The 16860-nt window shown below is 32.4% G+C and overlaps 1 protein-coding gene across 1 annotated transcript; it reads right to left on the bottom strand.

Annotated features, from left to right (window-relative positions):
- Window positions 1–10851: 10851 nt before the first annotated feature.
- On the bottom strand, window positions 10852–13316 carry LOC139901069 (uncharacterized). Its single transcript, XM_071883811.1, has 2 exons — window positions 13229–13316; window positions 10852–11447 (listed from the first exon to the last, which is right to left on the bottom strand). The coding sequence occupies exons 1-2, from the start codon at window positions 13314–13316 to the stop codon at window positions 10852–10854; spliced, it is 684 nt and encodes a 227-aa protein (XP_071739912.1).
- Between the last annotated feature and the right edge of the window lie 3544 nt (window positions 13317–16860).

The raw sequence follows: 16860 nt of genomic DNA on the forward strand, positions 1-16860 counted from the left end.
AGTTAATTATAAAAATCAGTAGAAAAATTTAAGAAAGTATTTTTATTAAAATTTCGTATTTATATTTGTTTCGATTCTGTTTCCATTCTTAAATTAATCATAAAACAAGTTTAATTCTACATAAAATACCATATAAACATAAATAATTATTTTTAAAATTTTCATAAGTTTTTTACAGTTAATTAACCTGTAGAATAGTATTAAATAAAATATTTCTTTATTTTTATAATTATTTCCTTATTTACCCTCTATTTACATAATAAAAAATGTTAATTATACAATAATTATTAAATCGACCCATAAATTAATTTGTATATTTTTTCAGCCCTAGAAAACGTTTATGAACTCACAAAAATTATTTATAATTTTTTATTTAGTGTATATATTTTTATTACGAATTTCACCTTGTTTTTATCATTAAATAATAAAAAATTCTAATTTAATTTTTAATAAATATCCACTGACATAATTATTTAAATTAAATATCATACTTTACTGGAAAAATATTTATATATCTTAATTAACCTTTTTCCTATTTTTTTATAAATATATATGTATACCGTATATATATATATATATATATTAAAGAAACAGTTTTAATTAAATAAAATATAAAAACGTATTATAAAACAGAAAAATTATTTTTTACTAGATCTCATATTACTTATTAATAATTAACATGTATAATATATAATTTAATAATCTCAATACATAATTATATTTATTTTTAAATGGTTCGGCCAAAAAATACAAACAAATATTTTTAAAAATACAAAAACGAATTATTTTTCTTAAAATTCAATTTTTATAAAACTCAATCATCATACAAATAATTATCATGTAGGAAGTTGGATTTAATTAAGCTTGTAACAATTAAAAAAAATTATTGTTGTTGTTGTTGTTGTTTTCGGCCGAAAAAAAACAGATAAAGAAAAAAAACGAAAAGAAGAAAAAAGAAAAGAAGAAAAGAAACTTACAAATTTGTTTTAGGGATTTGAGAGCTTCAAAAGTTTAATGTAAAAATTATGAGGGGTTAAGTCCCTATTTATAGTTTTTAATGACTTGGGCTCCAAGAAAAATACATTCCATTTAAGAACACAAATTAATTTTTTTTCCCTTTTTTTTATTCGGCCGACTAGGCCTTTTTATTTTTTTTAATATTATTATTTTTTATTAAAAGGAACATTCTAGAATATCTTATATTTTATTTTATTTTATTTAATTAACATAATTTATTATATATTTATTTATATTTTTGGTATATATATAAATACATATATTTTTATATTAAATTTAAAAATTTACATTTGTCACCCATTACTTAATCATTTTATATATATACTCATATTTATATTTAATTTACACTAATATATAGTACATACTTTTTAATACGTAATATTAATAATAATAATAATAATAATAATAATAATAATAATAATAATAATAATAATAATAATAATAATAATAATAATAATAATAGTAATAATAATAATAGTAATAATAATAACGATAATAATAATATTTTTATTAGGGTTAGGGTTACATTAAATAATTAGGGTTTACACTAAATGATTAGGTTTAGGGTTTAGTTCATTAATGACGAGTATTAGGGTTAGGGTTTGGTTTATGAATATTAATTACTTCATTTATTATGTCCGGATAATAACCCTAATTTAAAATACGAATCAACAAAGAAACCCTAGGGGCATTATAGTCATTACAGCGTGGAGAAATGAGGGTTGTTATAGTACCTCCCCGTTAATTTAAACTTCGTCCCAATGTTTCAAGAAGACTTCTCTGATGTATCAGCAATTGAAAAAAGATGAGGATATTTCCGCTTCATCTGGTCTTCACGTTCTCAAGTATACTCGGGGCCTCTTCGTGAATTCCAACGGATCTTAACAATAGAAATAGAGCTTTGTTTCAAGCTTTTAACCTCACGATCCATAACCTCTATCGGTTCTTCAAAAAAATGCATTTTATCATCAATGCTAATATCATCCAATGGAATAATGAGTGTGTCATCCGCTAGACATTTTTTAAGATTCGAGACATGAAATACATCATGCACATTACTAAACTCAGCGGGAAATTCTAATCGATATGCCACAGGACCAAATCTTTCAATAATCTTGAAAGGTCCTACATAACGTGGACTTAATTTGCTTCGCATACCAAATCGAACGACACCCTTCCAAGGGGATACTTTCAACATGACTTTATCACCAACTTGGAATTCTAAATATTTTCTACGTTTATCAGTATAGCTCTTTTGTCGGCTACGGGCGGTTTCTAATCGTTTCTTAATCTGAACGATCTTTTCTGTAGTTTCATGAATGAATTCAGGACCAGTTAACTGTCTGTCATCTAATTCATCCCAACACAATGGGGATCTACATTTTCATCCGTATAAGGCTTCAAAAGGTGCAGCCTTAATACTCGAGTAATAGCTGTTGTTATATGAAAATTCAGCTAAAGGCAAGTGTCTATCCCAACCTTTGCCGAAATTGATAGCACAAGCACGTAGCATATCTTCCAACGTCTGAATAGTTCGCTCACTTTGACCATCATTTTGTGGATAATAAGCTGTACTCATGTGGAGTTGAGTTCCAAGGGCAGATTGTAAAGTTTTCCAGAATCTAGAGACAAATTGACTGTCGCGATCAGAAACGATTGAGATAGGAACTCCATGACGTGAGACAATCTTTTTGATATGGAGTTGTGAAAGTTTCTCCATCTTGTCATTTTCCTTGATTGGTAAGAAATGTGCAGATTTAGTAAGACGATCAACTATGACCCAAATAGTATCGTTGCCGTTTGAAGTCTTAGGCAACTTAGTAATGAAGTCCATAGTGATACATTCCCACTTTCACTGCGGAATATCCGGCTGTTGAAGTAACCCAGAAGGCTTCTGATGCTCGGCCTTAATCTTCAGACAAGTAAGGCACTTGCTCACATAATCAGCAATGTCAGACTTTAGATTAGGCCACCAATAGAATTCTTTCACATCGTGTTATATTTTACTGGAGCCTGGGTGAATAGAATATCTAGTCTCATGCGCTTCATCCAAGACTAGTTCTCGAAGATTTCCAAAAATTGGGACCCAGATTCGGTTATTGAAATACCTTGTTCCGTTTCCCTTGAGTTCGAGTTGCTTTTCGAGACCTCTCAGTCCCTCAAGTTGGACATTCTCTTCCTTCAATGCCTCAAGTTGTGCTTCACGAATTTGAGATGTAAGATTCGTACGAATATGTATATTTAAAGCTCGGACTCGGATCGGTTTGACACGATCCTTTCTACTAAGAGCGTCGGCTACTACATTCGTCTTGCCAGGATGATATCGAAGTTCACAATCATAGTCACTTAATAACTCAATCCAACGCCTTTGCCCCATATTTAATTGCTTCTGGTCAAAGATATGTTGAAGACTTTTATGATCAGTATACACCGTAATTCTAACCCCATAGAGGTAATGTCTCCAAATATTTAGTGCAAATACCACGGCTCCTAATTCTAGGTCTGTATAATTCTTCTCATGTTTCTTCAACTGTCTAGATGCATAGGCAATAACCTTTTCACGTTGCATCAAAACACATCCAAAACCTTGATTCGAGGCATCATAATAGACTACAAAATCATTGGTACCTTTTGGTAGTGACAGAATCGGGGCTGTGGTCAATTTATCCTTCAGAATCTTAAAAGCATATTCCTGTTCTTCAGACCATTCAAACTTCAACCCCTTATGAGTTAGCTTGGTAAGAGGTTTGGCTAGAATAGAAAAATCCTTGATAAACCTTCGATAATAACCATCAAGTCCCAAAAATTGGCGGATATGTTTCGCATTCTTAGGCACTTTCCAGTTTTGAATAGCGATGATCTTTGCCGGATCGACATGTATTCCTTCACTATCAACTACATGTCCGAGAAATTGAACAGTTCGCAGCCAAAATTCACACTTGGAGAACTTAGCATAGAGTTGTTCCTTCTTTAAGAGCTCTAGAATCAATCGCAAATGTTGCTTATGCTATTTCTCGATCTTGGCGTAGATTAGAATGTCATCGATAAAGACGATCACGAACTTGTCAAGATAAGGCTTGCATACACGGTTCATAATATCCATGAATACAGCAGGAGCATTGGTTAAACCAAAAGGCATGACAAAAAACTCATAATGTCCGTATCGAGTTCGGAAAGCAGTCTTAGAAACATCAGTTTCCTTGACTCTCAAATGATGGTAACCGGACCTAAGATCAATCTTCGAATAGATGCTGGACCCTTGCAATTGGTCAAACATGTCATCAATACGCCGGAGGGGATAACGATTCTTGATGGTAAACTTGTTGAGTTCGCGGTAATCAATACACATTCTCAACGTACCATCTTTCTTCTTGACAAATAGAACGGGTGCTCCCCACAGAGACGAGCTAGGATGAATGAAACCTTTCTCCAAAAGTTCTTGGAGTTGGTTAGACAATTCCTTCATCTCTGGTGAAGCTAAGCGGTATGGTGCCCTTGCAATAGGTGCAGCACCGGGGGTAAAATCAATCTGAAACTTAATCTATCGTTAGGGAGGGGGACCATGGAGTTCTCAGGAAATACTTCAGGAAAGTCTCTAACGACCGGCACATCTTCAATGCGTTTCTCTTCCGATTCGACTTCCTTAACGTAAGCCAAAATGGCTTGGTATCTCTTCATTAGATACTTGCGGGTCTTGATGTAAGAGATGATGTTGAGTTTGGAGCCACTCATTTCCCCTTGAACAATTAAGGTTTTCCCATTTTCAAGAGGTATGTTAATGGTTTTCTCATAGCACATGATTGTAGCTCTTAATGGCCGTAACCAATCCATCCCTACGAGTACATCAAAGCTCCCTAATTCGACTCGCAATAGGTCGATCCTAAAGTGTTTGTCGGCTAAAACCAGATCACAGTTTTTATACATATTGTCTACTTTCATAACCTTACCATTGGCTACTTCTACAAGACGCATAATTTCTAAGGCTTGTGGTTTTTTAGTGAATAAGGCACAAAACTCAGTAGACACATAACTTTTATCCGCACCAGAATCGAATAAAACAGTACAATAGAAGTTGTTAACAAAAAACATACCCGTTATCACTTCATCATCAGCACGAGCTTCCTCAGCAGTCATTACAAACGCCCGGCTTTTAGCATTAGCATTTCCCGTGTTGCCCTTTTTCTTCAGACACTGGTTGCGGAAATTCCCTTTCTCACCACAGTCATAGCAGGTTGGAACGATTGTGTTGGCTTTGGTTGTAGGTGTATCCATTGGAGGAACTGCAACTCTACAATTCTTGGCTATATGGTCAATCTTCTTATACTTGGTGCACTCAGCCTTGCACCACCCAGAATGGTGTTTCTCACAAAGCTTACAGAAAGGCTGTTTCCCAGAGTAACCTCCTTTTGAATTCTCGGCAACTTTCTTATTCGAACCTTGGCTCGATCCCTGAGCAGGTTCAAATTTCCCTTTGCCCTAATTTGTCTTGGCCTCGGCTTGTTTATTTGTCGCGGCTTTTCTCCTCTTAGCCATCATGAGGTTTTGAGCCATCAATATTACTGCATCTAAAGTTTCCTTACTAACAGCAATGACATTTCCCTGAATCTATTCAGGAACGGCTTCTATGTACCTTTCTATCTTTTTCTGCTCAGTTGGTACCATCTCTGCGCACAAAGTAACCAACTCTATAAACCTGTTGGTATAAGCTTTGATGTCGGTTCCTTTTACCTTCAATTCCCAGAACTCAACTTCCAACTTTTGAATTTGGTTTCGCGGACAAAATTTTTCTGTCATCATTCGCTTCAGAACAGGCCATGGAATTGCGTTTGCAGCATCTAGCCCCATAGTTTGGGCATAGCCGTTTCACCATGTTAGAGCTAGGCCACTTAGCATATGAGTGGCATACTTCACTCGATCTACATCCTCACAGTTACAGATACGAAAGATGGATTCGAGCTTTTCGAACCAACGAGTTAGTTCGACAGCTTCCTCACTTCCCTTAAAAGATGGAGGCTTACAATTCATAAACTCCTTGTAGCTACAAGAAGTGGGAGGACTTCCTTGGTTGATCCCATGGTGATTGTTATGATTGCCTTGAGCGGCGGTGAACATCTGTTGGAATGGTGCAGGAGTCAAAGAGAAATTCGGGATATTGGTAGCACCTCGAGTTGATTGAGCCATCGTTCTTCAATACATAAATACAGTATTAGTTGAAGAGTTCGTGGTGCTAACGAATGATAAGTTTTATTAATGCACAAGGTTCACACAACAAATACAACCAAACAAATATATCCAAATAGATACGAATTGAGGTATGATAAATGATAGGATTAACAAGATGTAATCAAAATACTTGAATTAAACCATAAAACCATTAGTTTTTACATGAATCAAAGAAAACCAATGTAACTTAGGCATATGCCTTTACATTAACAACGGAAATGGAAATAAATGAGAATCCTAAGATCTAATCTTTCTTAGGCGACGGAAGCTTGAAATGGTCCTTAATGTACCCCTTGAAGTATAATACAAACTTCTCTAATTCCACCAGTGCAATATGCTGGCGGTCGAGCTCTCTTTCTCGTCTAGCAAACATCACGGAGAACTTGTCATAGACCCTTTTTACATCGTTGTTTGTATAGTCGATGCACTTCTCCATCATATCCAAACTATCGCGAAATGTATCTCTCAAAGTTACAGTGCGACTCTATAGGTTCATGATGTCACACCGAACTAGAGCATGATTATACTCGGAGTAGACAAACTCGAAAGGCTTTAACTTCTTGGATAAACTAGCATCATCAGTAGCGGGAGTCTCCGGCTCCTTCCTCTTAGGTGAGGGAGTCTTAATAACAGGAGGTTCATCTTCCTCCTCGGAATCATCTTCTAAACTGCAGATAACTCCAAGACCATCATAAGCCGGATTAGCCTCCTCATTAGCTGGTTCCCAAACTACTTCTTCTTCTTCGGGTTCGGATTCTTCCTCGGGTTCCCCATCGGAATCATCCTCACCTTCAATGTGTTCTTCAATCTCTTCATCATCACCCTCATCATCCCCATCATAATCATTATGAGGTTCTTCCTTTACCGATGAGTGTGGTGGAGTGGCAGGTGTGTAGACCGGAGATGCGGGTGGAGTAGCTGGTTGGTAAATTAGAGACGTTGGTGGAGAAACGGGTTCATAAGCTGGAGTGTGAACGGATATCTCCATATCGGATTCTTCGGAGTCAGAAATAAAGATCGAGTTGTGGCTCGACATCCTAAAAGAAAGGAAAGAAAGAAATCAGAATGTTTCTAAGGTAGACATAAAAGCACGAAAGGAAATAATAAGGAAAGGCACTAAAATCTTAAGTCAGGAAAGGTCATAGTCCTATAGATTGCTAAGGCACCCTAACTAACACATAAGGCACACATAAATGCAATCCTGGTTCTCTATAACAAACTGTGATTTGATACCACTCTGCCATACCCCCCAAATAGGGCTGGGGGTAAATATGACTTTTTCAATATCATCACACAGTTATATAACGAGAACGACTCTAAGTGAGACGTTTAATAAATTCAATAATTCAATTGCAGTGGAAAGCGAAATGTTTTACATGGTAAACCTAAAAGTAATCAATGTTTAACAAATGATAAAATGTAAATAATGTGGACTCCAATGCAACAGCAAGCAATCAACATAGGGCAGCACATAAACTATTCTTCACCTGAGACAAACATGCTTAAAATGTCAACATAATGGTTGAGTGAACATCATAGGTTTAATATTGAATAAGTTTTAGACCACAAGATTTATTTCAAAATATCAAAATATTCAATATGCCATGAGTTACAATATCGAGCTAAACATTAACCCCTGACACTGTACGGGTGTCGGTAATCATTATTATGTACCCCCTTGACGATCGGTCAATGGGTAGAGATGCCACTCTCAATAGGCCTACTCACAATAATTAAGCTTGCAACATTTTAATTCCAGCAATTTACGATATTATGGCGGGAATTTTGCATGTAAGAATACAAGTTAACAAAAGTCTCACGAAGTTGCATATCAAAAAGTTTAGGCACTTGTGTCTAAATTGTAAATCATTTAAAGCAAGCATGTGTCTCACCTATAAAATACATTAAAACATGTAAAAGCAGGGCTATGAGTTCACCTTAGTAGCACAGAAAAGTTATTCCACAAGAGAAATGAATTGGACGGAAGAATGTGATCGAGATCTCAACCTAGAGATAGAAAGTACGATCAGATATTGCCTAAAAGACTTAAGTATAATAATTATACTAATAACGATGGTTTTCTAAAATAATTTCCATTTTTGGAAAGTTACCATTTATGGAAAGTTTCCACTTATAGTAACTTTCTAATTATAGAAAGTTCGGGTTATAATCTATAACAAGACGTTGTGCACCTTTACCCAAATCTCGTTGCTATCATACAAGTTACTCTGATGGTCAGTTGTTACCAGGCGCTCTTGACCAGAATCTATGTCTTGGCATTCGAAATCCACAAGCGGTTCCCTTAAGGCAACAAGGACCACCCTAGGCTATATGTAGCGGTGAGGTTCGTATTTAGTGCACGTTATCTTGATTATAACCTTCACATTTTATAGGTGTATAATCTTTTATTATATAGCTAAGTTAATTATTTAGTTACTATTTGTATTATATAACTAATTATAGTTTAATAATTATATATGTATTATTATTCAAGCTATAATTTCTATCTTAACTTAGATTAATTAATATCTACAATATACTAATCATTATCTCATACTATATATATATAACATAAATGTATTATATTATTTGTTACTTAATTTACAAGATACTTAATAATATAGTACTTTATTAACTCAATATTATTCATAAATACTTAAATAATTAATTAAATACCTAATAATTATATACATAATTTTTATAGTCATAGTTAATTATAAAAATCAGTAGAAAAATTTAAGAAATTATTTTTATTAAAATTTTGTATTTATATTTGTTTCCATTCTTAAATTAATCACAAAACAAGTTTAATTCTACATAAAATACCAAATTAACATAAATAATTATTTTTAAATTTTTTATAAGTTATTTTACAGTTAATTAACATGTAGAAAAATATTAAATAAAAGATTTATTTATTTTTATAATTATTTCCTAATTTACCCTCTATTTACATAATAAAAGATTTTAATTATACAATAATTATTAAATTGACCCATAAATTAAGTTTTATATTTTTTTCAGCCCTAGAAAAAGTTTATGAACTCAGAAAAATTATTTATTATTTATTATTTACCATATATATTTTTATTACCAATTTCACCTTGTTTTTATCATTAAATAATACAAAATTTGAACATAATTTTTTATAAAATATCCACTGACCTAATTATTTAAATTAAATATCATACTTTACTGGAAAAATATTTATATAGCTTAATTATGCTTTTTCCTTTTTTTTTATAAATATATATGTATACCGTATATATATATATATATATATATATATATATATTAAAGAAACTATTTTAATTAAATAAAATATAAAAACATATTATAAATTAGAAAAATTATTTTTCCTAGATCTCATATTACTTATTAATAATTAACATGTATAATATATAATTTAATAAACTCAAATCATAATTATTATTTATTTTTAAATGGTTCGGCCGAAAAATATAAACAAATATTTTTAAAAATACAAAAACGAATTATTTGTCTGAAAATTCAATTTTTATAAAACTCATTCATTATACAAATAATTATCATGTAGAAAGTTGGATTTAATTAAGCTTGTAACAATTTATAAAAAATTATTATTATTGTTGTTGTTGTTGTTTTCGGCCAAAAAAAAAGAAAAATGAAAAAATGAAAAGAAGAAAAAAGAAAAGAAGAAAAGAAACTCACAAATTTGTTTCAGGGATTTGAGCGCTCCAAAAGTTTAATGTAAAAATTATGAGGGGTTAAGTCCCTATTTATAGTTTTTAATGACTTGGGCTCCAAGAAAAATACATTCCTTTTAAAAACACAACTTAATTTCTTTCCCTTTTTTTTTCAGCCGACTAGGCCTTTTTCTTTTTTTTATTATTATTTTTTCATTAAAAGGAACATTCTAGAATATCTTGTATTTTATTTTCTTTTATTTAATTAATATAATTTATTATATATTTATTTATATTTTTTGGTATATATATAAATACATATATTTTTATATTAAATTTAAAAATTTACATTTGTCACCTATTACTTAATCATTTTATATATATACTCATATTTATATTTAATTTACATTTGTTTACACTAATATAGAGTACATACTTTTTAATACATAATATATACACTTAATAATAATAATAATAATAATAATAATAATAATAATAATAATAATAATAATAATAATAATAATAATAATAATAATAATAATAATAACGATAATAATAATATTTTTATTAGGGTTAGGGTTACATTAAATAATTAGGGTTTACACTAAATTATTAGGTTTAGGGTTTAGTTCATTAATGACGAGTATTAGGGTTAGGGTTTGGTTTATGAATATTAATTACTTCATTTATTATGTCCGGATAACAACCCTAATTTAAAATACGAATCAACAATAAAACCCTATGGGCAGTATAGTCATTACAGAGTGGAAAAATGAGGGTTGTTATACCTGTTCTGTGACCCTTGTCACAAACTGGTCTTAACCAAATAATAAAATAAAACTAAACATTTAATTAAAATTAAGGCATAATTAACCACACAATTATGCCTAAGGGCAAAAAGGTCATACATCTAGGCCCGATCTGAGGATGTTACAAATACACCCCCTTAAAGAGATTCCGTCCTTGAAATCTGGTCATGGTCGAACAGACGTGGATAATAAGCCTTCATCAGGTCTTCGGTCTCCCATGTAAGGTTTGATCCTAAACTATGCTTCCACTCAACAAGTACCATATGAATCTCTTTCTTTCTCAGCTTTGTCACCTTTCTATTGACAATCCTAACCAGTTCTTTAACTAGCTTTTGATTCAAGTCTACCTTCAAATCACTCAATGGAACTAGTTGCGTTTCATTGTCGACCTTACACTTTCTAAGGTAACACACGTTGAATGTGTTATGTATCCCTGCCAACTCTGCTGGAAGCTCTAACACAACAGTTTGGTCATTAACCCTTTGAATAATTTTGAACGGTCCAATGTAGCTCGGAACTAACTTACCTCGCTTACTAAACCTGATAACTCCCTTCCACGGTGAAACTTTCAAGTAAACACGATCACGCACCTCAAAGTTCACCGGACGTCTACGTGGATAGGCATACATTTTCTGTCTATCACGTGCCACTTTCAACTTTTCACGTGCTATCGCTACCTTGTCGGCTATTATCCGAACTAATTTTGGACCTGCAAACTGTTTCTCACCTCCTTCTAACCAAAAAGTCTACGTTCTACATTTGCGACCATACAACATCTCATAAGCGGCATACCAATACTCGAATGATAAGTATTATTGTAGGCGAACTCGATCAAAGGTAGATGTATATCCCACGGATCACCGTACTCTAACACGCAGGATCTAAGCATATCTGTAGTGACCCGGAAAATTTCGACTAATTTTAAACCAAACTCTCGATACGACTTAATATTTTGACACGATAAGCAAAGTCTGTAAAGTTAAGTCTCAAAACTTTTGAACTGTTTCAAATATTCAATTGACCTTCGACCATTCTCGACGATTCACGAACTATAATTTGTAAATAAATGTGGATACATATAAAAATAAAAATAAATATATGTATAGAGAATATTAAATATAATTATTTAATGATTGTAATACTCGTTGAACGTTTCGATTATTATTTAGAGAAGTTTAATTCGAACTTATATGATTTTAAAATAAATGGTGATCCAAAAATGAGTTCAATAAATTTTAGGCTTACTAAAAATGTATTTAGAATCTAGTTATTTAATTTTAACACTTTTTATATTTTACCCAGATTTGAGTGGGACAGTTGATGTAATTTTTATCTAACAAATCAATGATCGGATTTTATACCATAATGACCAAAATAAATAATGTTAATTAATTTAAAATTTTGGAATTTTTCTGAGCACTTTTATCCGCCACTGATTTATCAAACGGAGTACGATATTGCAGTCAAAACTGTCGGCATGATTGAATTCTCACGTTGTTTTTCTTTGTTATATTTAATTAATATATGAATATTATTATAATATAAATATTAATTATTATATTGATAGTTGCATATATATTGATTGATACAGGCCAAGTTTCGGTTTAACATCTAATCACAAAGAATTTCGATACTATACTGTGCGCAAATGAATTATGAGATTTCTGTTTAATACTGTGCTTGTTTGCTCACTAACTAATATATATACATATAGATAGGATTATTAGTACACACACATACACAATCACAACCACCTCATCTCCTGACTCCGTTTATGTTTATAATCGAGAAAACACCACCACTCTTATCAATCCACCAGCGATAACATTAACCCACGACCACCTACAAGAACCACCGCGAACCACCATCTCTCCCTCTCTTTATTTTCTTCTTGAACGTGAAATCAAGCCAAACACCCCAAATTGTTCTTGCTGTTTAGATGTTTTTGTTGAGTAGCTATCCGGTGCTGCAGTTATCTTGTGTTTGTTTTTTTGTTAGAGCCAAAACAAACTGAACACCACCTTCAAGAGCAAACAACCTCCACCATACATAAACAACATCACCACACCATGTCGACCACAAACTCCCTCACCTCAATCCTACACCGCCACTAAATTCACCACAACTGCAAAACTACAACTAGAACCATCATTTAAGCACCTTAGTTGATGAAGCTTCTACTGCTACTATTAAATTCATTTCTGTTCGCCACCAAAAGACCAAACCCATTTAAACACCCAACAACATTTAAACTACTAGCTATTTCCTGTTTTCAGCCATGAATGATCACGGTGAGATGCATAAATGATGTCCCTGTTGTCGGGTTATTACTACTATTTTACCATTCAAAAACCTTATACAAAACACCACCCTCTCCATTTGTTCCGATGACAAACACTATTAAACCCATTTCAAATATTTCACTCGAACCACCACAGGTTACACCCACAACCACAATTAATTTACTGTTTCTGCTAAATTCCTGCTGCATGTATTAGACGAGTAAACAACAACCGATACGCCCACCAAATGCTTCTGTTTTCTGTTTTGAATCGATAACCAAATAACTGTCTTCACCATAACCACCAACTGCACGTTTCATATCTATTTTAATCGTGATCGAAGCGAGTAAAGAAAGTAATGGTGAGCTTGGATAAATATCGAGCATGATGAAAAAGTGATTAGGCATAATGATAATTTTAAAGTTATGGAACGTTCCTTTTTCCCCTTGTTGGCCGACAAATTCCATAAATTAATAAACCCCACTTGTACGACTTGGTGAGAAATATTTTTTGGCTGCTATATTTTTTTTTATTCTGTTGCCCGTTTCTAAATTTGGTCGAGAGCACACCACCTAAATTTGTAGATTGGGCCGTGAGTTTGCTTTGATATTATGCCATGTAGTCTGTTTCTAAAGATGGGTCGAGAACCAGGTGTTGTTTGCTGTTGGGCTGCTGCTATAGTACACTCCCTAATTAAATCACCAATCAAGTGTAAGGAAGATGGAAGGATAAAAAAGGAAGATGCTTGATAATATTGATATTAGAATGATGATGATATGGTTACACGAACATGACGATGATACATGTTGTTACAATCTTAGTGTTCAAACGAAGATGATGAATGACGAAGATGATGTTGATTAAGGAGGATGAATGATGATGATCATGATAGCAAAGACGATGAATGATTATTGATGATGATAAAGATGTTAATTGGTAAATAATTGTAGAAAATGATGAAGGGTTGTTGATACATGAAATATAAAGATGATGATGATAAGGTTATGTTGAAGACAATAACGAACAGCTTAAGGCAATTAAATGTGGTGATTAATTTGAAAACGAATTCACGGTTCATTGGTTTAGGAGTGTTGTGGGTAAGCGAGAGGTCGTGGGTTCAATTCCGGGCAGTGACAGTTTCCTTTATTTTTGAAGCTTATTAATTATCTTAAGGTAGTATTATTGCTATTGTCATTATTATTATTATTATTATTATTATTATTATTATTATTATTATTATTATTATTATTATTATTATTATTATTATTATTATTATTATTATTATTATTATAAGTATTAAGTAATATTATTTTTATTATTATCATTAACACATTATTATTAATAATATTATTATCATTATTATAATTATTAACATTATTATTATTATTGTGATTACAAACATAAAGAATATAGATACAAATAATATCATGAAAATGATTAAGTTACAATGAATTATTATTAATATCATTATTTTAGTATTGTTATAATTTTAACAAACAAATGATATTTATATAAAAATATATTTTTACATGTATCATATCTATATTAATATTACACATTGTTTTTAAATGAAATGTTATTATTATAAAATATTAATTAAATTACATATGATAGATAAACATATTTTAATATAATCATATATATAAATATTAATTATTTATCTAAAGTATATAAAATAGTTATAACTAATTTATTTATTAATATCACATACAAATTATTAAGTATACTAATATTAATATATATAATTGCTTAATTGTTATTATAGGTCTTAATATATATACAAATGATATAGGTTCGTGAATCCGAGACCAACCCTGTATTGTTCATTGTCGTCATATGTATTTTTACTACAAAATACAGTATTGTGAGTTCATTTGAGTCTCTTTTACTCTTTACATTTTTGGGACTGAGAATACATGCGCTGCTTTATAACTACTTTATAACTGCTTTATTAAATGCTTTTGAAATACATTTTGAACTGTGAATACATGAAATGCTTTTATAAATGTTTGACGAGATAGACACAAGAAAAACATTCCTCGAATGAATTATGTGGACGTGATAATTGCCACAATTGATATGAATATTTTTCCCCTTATTATTATTGCTTGGTAACCTAAGAATTAGGGAACATCACTAATTTTGAGAATTAGTGCACGCCTAATTGACGCGAATCCTAAAGGTAGCTACCGGGCTTAACACCCCCACCCAGAATGTTCACTAGACGGAAGGGCTAGTGGGCGTGGTGTTTAGTACTTCGAAGTTTATATGATTATTATACAGACGAGATGTTCTGTTTTGGGAATATTATTATGCGCATTATATGTTAAGGTCGGTTACCAAGCCAAGCTATGAAAGCAATGCAAAGTGAATGTTATGTATCGAGAGAATGATTTTATACACAGGTTATGTGTATGTTACTTTTGTGCACGAGATATGTGTACGGTTACTAAGTTTTATGAAAGATGATTTCGTACACGAGAAAGGTGTACTGTATTTAAAAGATATCGCATGTACATTACAGGTGGGTATAGGATTCGGGCCCATTTGTACCATGCAGCATTTAAATTTTGTGGTATATCAAAATGATGAATTTTATTGTTTTATGATAAACCTATGAACTCACCAACCTTTTGGTTGACACTTGAATGCATGTTTATTCTCAGGTATGAAAGAAATTTTCCGCTGTGCATTTGCTCATTTTAAAGACATTACTTGGAGTCGATCATCGCAATGGGACCAGATGTTGGTGACTTCGTCCAGATGGATTAGGACGGTGTATGACATGTGGTATCAGAGCGGTGGTCTTAGCGAACCAGGTCTTGCATTAGTGTGTCTAACTGATAGTTGTTTAGATGCATTAGTGGGTCTGGATTTCTACCGTGTCTGCATGTCAAAAGTTTTGCTTATCATTTCGTATCGAAAATTACCTACTTATCATCCTTAGGAAATTACCTGCTTATCATTCTTAGTCTAGACACGTTTTACTGCATTGACTGCATGAATAGTGTATAGACAAAATTCATATCTTAGCGTATCTGATAATTCATATCTTAGCGCATCTGTTACTGTAGACTTGCCTGACATATGCCGTAAATTCCTCCGTAGTCTACGAAATCTTTAGTACTATATATATATAGATATTCTATGTAGTTAGAATATCATTCAATATTCGAAAATCATTTCATATCGAAAAATCCTCCATCTGATCGTATGAGATGGATCCCTCAACCAGTTCGAATTCCTCAAATTCTGACAGCTATTCCGATATGGATATCCACCTGAGCTCCGAAAGCATGCGTTACTAGAATGAATCAACCAATCATTCATCTCCAATTTATCTGATGAGTTCGTAGTCGACTTAATCAATGGAGACGAGAAGAAGGCGATACTTTCCATCCACCACCTTCCCCTCTTGGCGAAGAACCTGAAACGGAGAACCTGTCCGGGACACCATTTTCTCTCTCATTTTCAGAGTATCTCGACACGATTATATTCTATCCACAATTCTAAACCATATTCATCCACTCGTTCCGATCGACAATCATCCCGGAATAATGGAAGAAGTCAACGAGCTTCGCGCTCGAGTAATCAATTTGGAAAACGTGGTACAAAACCTACCAGCTTCAGCAACATAACCAGTACCAACAGTACCGTCAACATCAACACCAGTACCACCAACAACCCAAGTCTCAACAACCCATGCCTCAACATCTCATTCTGTACCTCGAGTATAATCATCGTTCTACGTATCGTTCTACTTCAATTATCTTCGTTCTTCATGGCGATTATGTAATCTCTAAAGTCTTAGAAATTATTTATTCTAGCTCAAACCGAAAATCAAATGAGATTAATATCATTTTA

The sequence above is a fragment of the Rutidosis leptorrhynchoides genome, chromosome 1 (genome assembly GCF_046630445.1).
Source record: "Rutidosis leptorrhynchoides isolate AG116_Rl617_1_P2 chromosome 1, CSIRO_AGI_Rlap_v1, whole genome shotgun sequence".
NCBI lineage: Eukaryota > Viridiplantae > Streptophyta > Magnoliopsida > Asterales > Asteraceae > Rutidosis > Rutidosis leptorrhynchoides.